This window comes from Astatotilapia calliptera, chromosome 3, assembly GCF_964374335.1.
Source record: "Astatotilapia calliptera chromosome 3, fAstCal68.1, whole genome shotgun sequence".
Taxonomy (NCBI): domain Eukaryota; kingdom Metazoa; phylum Chordata; class Actinopteri; order Cichliformes; family Cichlidae; genus Astatotilapia; species Astatotilapia calliptera.
Window position 1 is genome coordinate 7,069,650 of NC_137424.1, and position 10,488 is coordinate 7,080,137.

General features: G+C 47.3%; 1 protein-coding gene across 1 annotated transcript; it reads left to right on the forward strand.

Moving 5' to 3' along the window:
* The first annotated feature begins 581 nt into the window (after positions 1-581).
* On the forward strand, positions 582-9,836 carry LOC145422793 (protein NLRC3-like). The gene is made up of 3 exons (XM_080294603.1): positions 582-621; positions 3,048-4,848; positions 9,343-9,836. The coding sequence occupies exons 1-3, from the start codon at positions 582-584 to the stop codon at positions 9,650-9,652; spliced, it is 2,151 nt and encodes a 716-aa protein (XP_080150729.1). The 3' UTR covers positions 9,653-9,836.
* The last annotated feature ends 652 nt before the right edge of the window (positions 9,837-10,488 follow it).

A 10,488-nucleotide genomic window follows, 5' to 3' on the forward strand; every position in this document is an offset into this window, starting at 1 on the left:
CGTCCATGAAAACAGACTGAAAATTACTGATATGTTCACAATCTGAGAGTTTAAAACTTGACAGACTTGATTCAGATGAAGTTATTTGAGCAGAAACTCCTGGATCTTTATCCTGTGTTGATCTAATCCTTCATGGTTCCTCCACAGAGTGGAGCAGCAGAGCTCAGAGGTTCCCAGTGGTCAGTCTGCCCAGCAGCATCAAACACAGCTGGACTCCATATTTATGGTCTGTACATGTACAACAACTACTTTATTATTAATAATAATGCATTTATTTATAGGTCCCTTTCAGAACACCAAGGACTCTGTGGACTAAATGACCAAAAGAAACAAACTTTGAAATCAGACGGTGCAAATGTGATCACAGGGAAACGTTTTAAACATCGAGGCTTTAAACAGAAACCAAAGTGAAACAGTTTGTAGTCGAGATCAGTGGGAATGAAGCTGAATAACTGTTTCTTCAATAACTTTGAGCAATAAATGACAAATATGATGGAAATTAGCAGCATTAGCACTTACTAATGATGTGAGCTGACACTCGGCTGTATTGAGACGACCACATTAGGTGGTCCTCAACTGTAATGGAAACCAGTGGATCCAGTCCAGTCGTGGTGACCTATGGTGAGTCGATCTGAGCAGCTACTAATGGAAACAGGGCCATAGATGTGTTTGTGCTTAATAACAGTGAATCACATGAGTTTTACATTACTGTTAAAATCTCATGTTGTTTGTTAAAGTGTGCAGTTCAGGGTGTGTTACTAAAACACTTTCCAAAGACCCAGCCCCCATAAAAAGCAGCCAAACAGCTTCTAAGAGTTACACACCCACACATATCTATCAGGTTAACTCTGGTCTAACACACTTGGATTTAGCTTGAAGAATGTTCCTGTACGAGGACTGAAAATGATTTAAAAAGCAGCTAATGTCCAAAGAACAACTTTGACACACCTTCATAAAACCTGCAGAGCAAAGAAAAACTAGCTGAAAGTCTGGCTGCTCTTATGAAAAGTACAGAGAAATTATGGGTCGCTCAACACTTGTGCACAATATAAGAGTTTAAATAAATCTAAAGAATAACTCAAAATCCTACAATCATACTGATAAAGTCATCTACAGCTAACTATCCAAGTGGATTTGTTTAAGACAGCTCCATCTGCTGGTGGCCCTCTGCAGGTGCATGAAAGGGGCGTGTTTATAGTGAAAGTAGTAGAGAAAGTAAACCCCACGGGAAGGAGGAGGACTCTCAGCAGCTTCCAGCTCATATTCAGACATTTGACTTCTCACTGAAAGCAGCAAGTTTGAGTGTCTGTACCTTAGTTAGAAGAGATAACATGTCAGTAGTAATTAGAGTTGATTGAGCAATGCTGTCCTTATAATGTAGTTTATGATTTTTATGGACAAGTCCAGTTTTTCTGTAGAGCCTCTCAAGTTGGTGACAGCAGCAGTGGAAGTTCACGTGTAAACCAGAGCAGCAAATCAGGTCCAAATGTGTTGTTCACAGTGAGTGGGATCATCATTGGCTGCTATGTTAACCTCCTGCAGCAGGATGTGTTTGGTCAGAGAATGGATAGATCACTAAGTCATTGTTGAGTTTAGGGAGACAGTAGACAGTTGGAGGAGGTTCAGCCAGTTGACACACAGTAGATAAAATAACTGAAGGCAGGAGCAGACACCTGTATGACTTTCCACCTCTCACATAGATTATTTCCCTGGGCAGCGCCACAGGGCTGGTAGATGTAAACAAAGCTGGAGGAGAGGATTTATTCATCTGAGAAAAGTCACAGAGTTGTGTCTTGATGCTCAATCATCCAGGTACGTAAATCCCAAAAAGCTTGATTCTGTTCATCTGGATGTTTTCAGTGGGAGAAACGTTTCATCATCATCAGGTGACTTCTTCAGTCTCAGCTGACTGCAGGTTTCAATATCATAAACAGGACATTTGTATGACTGAAACCAGCCCACTGAAGGAACAATGGGCTGGGAGGTCAGTTCATTGATCATTGGTACGCATATTGTCAGGACCATTGATCAATGGTTGTTGATCAATGGTCATGAGTCCAGTTCACAGAGAGCTGGGGAATGGCTGCAATCACAGCATGTAAGATGGTGACAGTTGTACCCTTAGGCCCCTCCTCCATTCAGAGATGGTCTTTCCTTTTCACATAAATGGCCTCCTTGACTCCGCCCTCAAACCAGCGTTCACATTTACTCAGGACCTTCTTGATGTGAAGTTCTTCTGCTTCGCTGGCTGCTGTGTCTGTGGGGATGGTGTTTGTTCTGTGTTGTAGCGTCCTGATTACGCCCAGTTTGTGCTCCAGTGGATGATGAGAATCAAACCTTAAATACTGATCTGTATGTGTAAACAGAGTGAACCTTTAAGACCAGTTGTCTGTACGATCAACTCAGTCACCTGAAACATCTCCAAGTTTCTGGCTTTGATCATCAACCTGTTGGTAGTTCAGCTCTGAACACCAGTGAAATGTTTCTCCCACTGAAATCGCTGCATTCATATGAACAGCATCAACGTTTTGGGATCATGGAGTTGTGGACAAAGTCTCAGTTAATCAGATAAAGTCAAACCTATAATTGGTAAAGAGTTCGTGGATGATATGCCCCTTGATGGTAAAGAAGTGGATGTTGTGTGGACTAAAGTTCAGAGTGGTGGGTCATTCATAAAGTATTCTGTTCCAGCTGCTGGAGGACAACATCATCACTTTTGTGAAGAACGAGCTGAAGAAGATCCAGAAGGCTCTGAATCCAAATAAGCCCCAGTGCTTGGAGTTTCAGAGGGAGGATGATGAGCAGAGGAGAAACAGCAGAGAGGCATTTGTGAAGATCACAGTGGACTTCCTGAGGAGAATGAAGCAGGAGGAGCTGGCTGACCGTCTGCAGAGACGTAAGAGGATTTATCTAAAGATTTAAGCTGCTGGATAAATGAGACACTTGTGACACCAGTGTGTTCAGTCATTTCTCAGTGGGTCAGAAATTGTCATCAGCATTTTGTAAAATGTGATTGTTAAAGTTGTATTTTTATTATTATTATTCAGAACTTCCAGCTGCTGTTTGTCATCGTAACCTTAAATCCACCCTGAAGAAGAAGTTCCAGTGTGTGTTTGAGGGCATCGCTAAAGCAGGAAACCCAACCCTCCTGAATCAGATCTACACAGAGCTCTACATCACAGAGGGAGGGACTGCAGAGGTCAATGATGAACATGAGGTCAGACAGATTGAAACAGCATCCAGGAAACCAGACAGACCAGAAACAACCATCAGACAAGAAGACATCTTTAAAGCCTCACCTGGAAGAGATGAACCAATCAGAACAGTGCTGACAAAGGGAGTGGCTGGCATTGGGAAAACAGTCTTAACACAGAAATACAGCCTGGACTGGGCTGAAGACAAAGCCAACCAGGACATCCAGTTCATATTTCCATTCACTTTCAGAGAGCTGAATGTGCTGAAAGAGGAAAAGTTCAGCTTGGTGGGACTTGTTCATCACTTCTTTACTGAAACCAAAGAAGCAGGAATCTGCAGCTTTGAAGACTTCCAGGTTGTGTTCATCTTTGATGGTCTGGATGAGTGTCGACTTCCTCTGGACTTCCACAAAACTACAATCCTAACTGACCCTAGAAAGTCCACCTCAGTGGATGTGCTGCTGATAAACCTCATCAGGGGGAAACTGCTTCCCTCTGCTCGCCTCTGGATAACCACACGACCTGCAGCAGCCAATCAGATCCCTCCTGACTGTGTTGGCATGGTGACAGAGGTCAGAGGGTTCACTGACCCACAGAAGGAGGAGTACTTCAGGAAGAGATTCAGAGATGAGGAGCAGGCCAGCAGCATCATCTCCCACATCAAGACATCACGAAGCCTCCACATCATGTGTCACATCCCAGTCTTCTGCTGGATCACTGCTACAGTTCTGGAGGATGTGCTGGAAACCAGAGAGGGAGGACAGCTGCCCAAGACCCTGACTGAGATGTACATCCACTTCCTGGTGGTTCAGGCCAAAGTGAAGAAGGTCAAGTATGATGGAGGAGCTGAGACAGATCCACACTGGAGTCCAGAGAGCAGGAAGATGATGGAGTCTCTGGGAAAACTGGCTTTTGATCAGCTGCAGAAAGGAAACCTGATCTTCTATGAATCAGACCTGACAGAGTGTGGCATCGATATCAGAGCAGCCTCAGTGTACTCAGGAGTGTTCACACAGATCTTTAAAGAGGAGAGAGGACTGTACCAGGACAAGGTGTTCTGCTTCATCCATCTGAGTGTTCAGGAGTTTCTGGCTGCTCTTCATGTCCATCTGACCTTCATCAACTCTGGACTCAATCTGCTGGAACAACAACAAACAACCTCTACATGGTCTAAACTATTTAACAAACTAAAACTTCAATCTCTCCACCAGAGTGCTGTGAACAAGGCCTTACAGAGTCCAAATGGACACCTGGACTTGTTCCTCCGCTTCCTCCTGGGTCTTTCACTACAGACCAATCAGACTCTCCTACGAGGTCTGATGACACAAACAGGAAGTAGCTCACAGACCAATCAGGAAACAGTCCAGTACATCAAGAAGAAGCTCAGTGAGAATCTGTCTGCAGAGAAAAGCATCAATCTGATCCACTGTCTGAATGAACTGAATGATCGTTCTCTAGTGGAGGAGATCCAACAATACAGGACTTCAGGAAGTCTCTCCACAGGTAAACTGTCTCCTGCTCAGTGCTCAGCTCTGACCTTCATGTTACTGTCATCAGAAGAAGATCTGGATGAGTTTGACTTTAAGAAATATTCTGCTTCAGAGGAGGCTCTTCTGAGAATGCTGCCAGTGGTCAAAGCCTCCAATAAAGCTCTGTAAGTAAACATGAACTCATTGCTTAAAATCTTATAATCGATAAAAATCTTAAAACCATGGGAAATAAATCAGAAATGCTGAGTTCAAAGAACAGTTAAAAAACATAAAAATAGTGAATTAAATGATTATCATTCACTCAGTAAATATTTTTTCAGTCCAGCAGGCCGTGTCAGTATTTCTGACACATTTTTGTCTATATCTCTTATCAAAGTACCATCCAGGCCCAGCCAATAAGAACATGAGCTCTGATCCTTCAGCACCTCTGACAGGTTTATTATCGTCAGCTTGTTCACGTCTCCAAATCCAGCAGTTTGTTTTTTATCTCATTTTCAGTGCACACTCTCCCTTTTTTATTATAAATCTCTGCTGTGACTGTCCTGTTTTCATCCAGGATGGAGGGAAAACTTGGGCTTCCATCCATCCATCCATCCATCTTCATCCGCTTTATCTGAGGCCGGGTCGCGGGGGCAGCAGCCTAAGCAAAGAGGCCCAGACCTCCCTCTCCCCAGCCACCTCCTCCAGCTTATCCGGGGGAATACCAAGGCGTTCCCAGGCCAGCCGAGAGATATAATCTCTCCAGCGTGTCCTGGGTCTGCCCCGGGGCCTCCTCCTGGTGGGACATGCCTGGAACACCTCACCCAGGAGGCGCCCAGGGGGTATCCTTGTCAGATGCCCGAACCACCTCAGCTGGCTCCTTTCGATGTGGAGCAGCAGCGGCTCTACTCTGAGCCCCTCCCGGATGGCCGAACTTCCCACCCTATCTCTAAGGGAGAGGCCAGCCACCCTTCGGAGGAAGCTCATTTCTGCCGCTTGTATCCGCGATCTCGTTCTTTCGGTCACTACCCACAGCTCGTGGCCATAGGTGAGGGTAGGGACGTAGATCGACCGGTAAATTGAGAGCTTCGCTTTTACACTCAGCTCCCTCTTCACCACGACGGACCGGTGCAGCGTCCGCATTACTGCAGCTGCAGCCCCAATCCGTCTGTCGATCTCCGGCTCCCTTCTCCCATCACTCGCGAACAAGACCCCGAGATACTTGAACTCCTCCACTTGGGGCAGGAACTCATCCCCGACCCAGAGTGGGCACTCCACCCTTTTCCGGCTGAGAACCATGGCCTCAGATTTGGAGGTGCTGATCCTCATTCCCGCTGCTTCACACTCGGCTGCGAACCGTTCCAGTGCGAGCTGGAGGCCCTCACCCGATGAAGCCAACAGAACCACATCATCCGCAAAAATCAGAGATGAGATTCTGAGGCCACCAAAGCGAAAGCCCTCCGCCACTTGGCTGCGCCTAGAAATCCTGCCCATAAAAATTATGAACAGAACCGGAGACAAAGGGCAGCCCTGGCGGAGCCCATCACCCACCGGGAACGAGTCCGACTTATTGCCGGCAATGCGAACCAAGCTCTTGCAACGGTTGTATAGGGATCGAATGGCCCGTAGCAATGGGCCAGACACCCCATACTCCCGCAACACCTCCCACAGGACACCCCGAGGGACATGGTCGAATGCCTTCTCCAAGTCCACAAAACACATGTAGACTGGTTGGGCAAACTCCCATGCACCCTCAAGTATCCTCGAGAGGATAAAGAGCTGGTCCAGTGTTCCGCGACCAGGACGAAAACCGCATTGTTCCTCCTGTATCCGAGGTTCGACTAGCGGACGAACTCTCCTTTCCAGCACCCTGGCATAGACTTTCCCAGGGAGGCTGAGGAGTGTGATACCCCTGTAGTTGGAACACACCCTCCGGTCCCCCTTCTTAAAGATGGGGACCACCACCCCGGTCTGCCAGTCCACAGGTACTGCCCGTGATCACCATGCAACATTGCAGAGGCGTGTCAACCAGGACAGCCCTACAACGTCCAAAGCCTTCAGGAACTCGGGGCGGACCTCATCAACACCAGGGGCTCTGCCACCAAGGAGTTGTTTAACTGCTTCAGTGACCTCGCCCCCGGAAATTGGCGGGTCATTCCCCTCATCCCCAGACTTTGCTTCCTCCTCGGAAGACGTGTCAGTGGGATTAAGGAGGTCCTCGAAGTATTCCTTCCACCGCCTAACAATTTTCTCAGTCGACGTCAGCAGCGCTCCGCCAGCACTATACACAGTGCAGGTAGAGCACCGCTTTCCCCTCCTGAGACGCCTGACGGTTTGCCAGAATCTCTTCGAGGCAGTCCGAAAGTCTTTTTCCATGGCCTCTCCGAACTCCTCCCACACCCGAGTTTTTGCTTCAGCCACTGCCCGAGCCACATTCCGCTTGGCCTGTCGATACCTGTCAGCTGCCTCCGGAGTCCCACAGGCTAACCAAGCCCGATAGGACTCCTTCTTCAGCCTGGTGGCTCCCTTCACCTCTGGTGTCCACCATTTGGTTCGGGGATTACCACCACGGCAGGTACCAACCACCTTGCGGCCGCAGCTCAATGCAGCAGCTTTGGCAATGGAGACGCTGAACATGGTCCATTCGGACTCAATGTCCCCAGTCTCCCTCGGAATGCTGTTGAAGATCTCGCAGACTGGGGCCTCTGCTAGACGTTCCCAGCACACCCTCACTACGCGTTTAGGTGCACCAGGTCTGTCCAGCGTCCTCCCCCGCCACCTGATCCAACTCACCACCAGGTGGTGATCAGTTGACAGCTCAGCCCCTCTCTTTACCCGAGTGTCCAGAACATATGATCGCAGGTCTGGTGATACGATTACAAAATCGATCATCGACCTACGGCCTAGAGCGTCCTGGTGCCACGTGCACTTATGGACACTCTTATGTTCGAATGTTCGAACAGGGTGTTCATTATGGCCAAACTGTGATTAGCACAGAAGTCCAATAACAAAGCACCGCTCGGGTCCAGATCAGGGAGGCTGTTCCTCCCAATCAAGCCCCTCCAGGTCTCGCTGTCGTTACCCACGTGAGCATTGAAGTCTCCCAGCAGGACAACAGAGTCTCCAGGTGGAGCACCTTCCAGCACCCCCCCCCCCCCCCCCCCTCCAGGGACTCTAGGAACTCTGAACTGCCACTCGGCGCATAAGCGCAGATGACAGTCAGGACCCGTTCCCCGACCCTAAGGCGCAGGGAACAAACCCTCTCGTCCACCGGGAAAATCCCCAACGTACCGGCAGCAAGCCGAGGGGATATTAGAATACCCACCCAGCCCGCCGCCTCTCACCAGGGGCAACTCCAGACTGAGACAGAGTCCAGCCCCTCTCCAGGAGACTGGTTCCAGAGCCCAAGCCATGCGTAGAGGTGAGCCCGACTATATCTAGCCGGTACCTCTCAACCTCACGCACTAACTCAGGCTCCTTCCCCACCAGAGAGGTGACATTCCATGTCCCTATTGCCAGTCTTGGCAGCTGGGGGTCAGTCCACCAGGGCCTCCGCTCCTGGCCGCCACCCGGCACACAATGCACCCGACCCCTATGGCGCCTCCTGCGGGTGGTGGGCCTGCGGGAGGATGGGCCCATGTCTCCTCTTCGGGCTGTGCCCGGCCGGGCCCCATGGACTAAGGCCCGGCCACCAGACGCTCGCCCTCGGGCACCCTCCCCGGGCCTGGCTCCAGGGGGGGGGGGGGGCCCTGGTAACCCTATCCCGGGGAGGGTAAACTGTTCTCTCGATATCCTTTTCATAAGGGTCTTCTGAATCGCTCTTTGTCTGGTCCCTCACCCAGGACCAATTTGCCATGGGAGACCCTACCAGGGGGCAAAAGCCCCCAGACAACATAGCCCCTGGGATCCCTGGGACACACAAACCCCTCCACCACGATAAGGTAGCGATTCAAGGAGGAGAACTTGGGCTTCATAATTGAAATTGCCACTCAGGTCCTGTTTCTTGACAGTATTCATATCTAACTGTAAGGCTTCCATAACCAGTGTTCCCACAGAATTACAGTGGGTTCTCTCTGGGTCCTCTACAGTTTCTTCCCACTGTCCACAGACATGCAGTTGGATTACCTGGTGATCTAAACTTCATGCAGGTGTGTGTGTGAGAATGGTTGTCTTTCCCTCTGTGGGCTTAGTGGAAGAGACTGGATGGATCTCTGCTTTGTCTTTGATATATCCTGACAGCAAACATTCTCCATGAAGTCTGCATTTCAGCTCATCTCCTTTATACACACCTTTAACAGGAGGAGTTTTATACAGCTAGTGTTTAAAATCCAGTGTTACTCACAGTTAAATAGCATAACAATTACTGAATTAGTAAGATTTTCTAAAATAATTGTTTTAGTTAATATTGTATGATAGTGTACACAGAATTATTAGCTCAGTAGGTAGAGTGGTCGCCCCATGATCATAAGGTCAGGGGTCGAATCCACCGAACAGCTACCTTGATGGTACCCCTGAGCAAGGTACCATCAAGGTACCAATCGTGTGCACTGGACTGGTAGCACTCATAGTGTCATAGGTTGGTTTTTTTTTGTTTTTTTTTAAAGGTTTAACATATAAACAAATTTCATTTGATCACATATATTTTTTGTTTTGTTTTGTTTTTTCCCTTTCTCTCCCAGACTGAGCAGCTGTAACATCTCAGAGGAAGGCTGTGAAAATTTGTTGTCAGTGGTCAGCTCCCAGTCCTGTAGTCTGAGAGAGCTGGACCTGAGTACCAACAGCCTGAAAGCTTCAGCAGTAAAGCTTCTGTCTGCTGCAGTGGAGAGTCCACATGCCAAACTGAATATTCTGAGGTCAGATCAATTTGTATTCTGTTTAGTTCTGTTTGTTTATATGTTTGATGTTTGGTTTTGTTTATATCAACTAACAAAAATAATCAATAATTTAACCAGTAAAGGTAAACTTTATCCAGTTATCCTTGTTTCATAGCATTTTTATTCATTTCAAAGTTAAACAGAAGTTTTACTAACCTGCTCAGCACAAGACAATAAGCTATTGCACCTTGATTACACTTTAACAACAATCTTTATTCATGTTTTTATCTTCAGACTTAACATCTGTGAACTCTCAGAGGAAAACTGTGAAGCTCTGTCCTCAGTTCTCAGCTCGCAGTCCTCTAGTCTGACAGAGCTGGACCTGAGTATCAGAAAGCTACAGGATTCAGAAGTGAAGCTTCTGTCTGCTGGACTACAACGTTTAAACTGTAAACTGAATACTCTGAGGTCAGATCAGAAAACAGTTTGTTGTTAGAATTATTCAATTATTTAAGTTCATACATATGATGTTGTTTCTTAGTATGTTTATGTTTCCTCTAAAAATAGAAAGTCAAGATTTAATGTTGTGAAATGTATTAACAAACTCAACATGAGTATTTGTTGTATGACTGTCTTTTATTTTTCAGACTGAGTGGCTGTAACCTGTCAGAGAGAAGCTGTGAAGCTCTGTCCTCAGTCCTCAGCTCCCAGTCCTCCAGTCTGAGAGAGCTGGACCTGAGTAACTCTGACCTGCAGGATTCAGGAGTGAAGCTTCTGTCTGCTGGACTAAAGAGTTCACAGTGTGCAGTGGAAACTCTCAGGTCAGGATTCAAACTTTTCCACAGATGATCATTTGAAATGTGACTTATATTATTGTATAAACAGGTAACTTTTACAGCTGTCAAGTGAACTTTTATTTACATTTGAGTGGATAATTGGACTCTGAATTACTTTCAAAAGTAATTGGCGACTACCGATTGGTTTGCTGTTAGTTTTTTATTCACAGTACTT

Bases quoted from the DNA above. Each gene is read 5' to 3' on its own strand.
- LOC145422793 (XM_080294603.1), top strand. From the start codon at position 582: ATGGAAACCAGTGGATCCAGTCCAGTCGTGGTGACCTATG. The intron at 622-3,047 runs GTGAGTCGATCT...ATTATTATTCAG, and splicing joins TCCAGTCGTGGTGACCTATG to AACTTCCAGCTGCTGTTTGT. The intron at 4,849-9,342 runs GTAAGTAAACAT...TTTCTCTCCCAG, and splicing joins AAAGCCTCCAATAAAGCTCT to ACTGAGCAGCTGTAACATCT.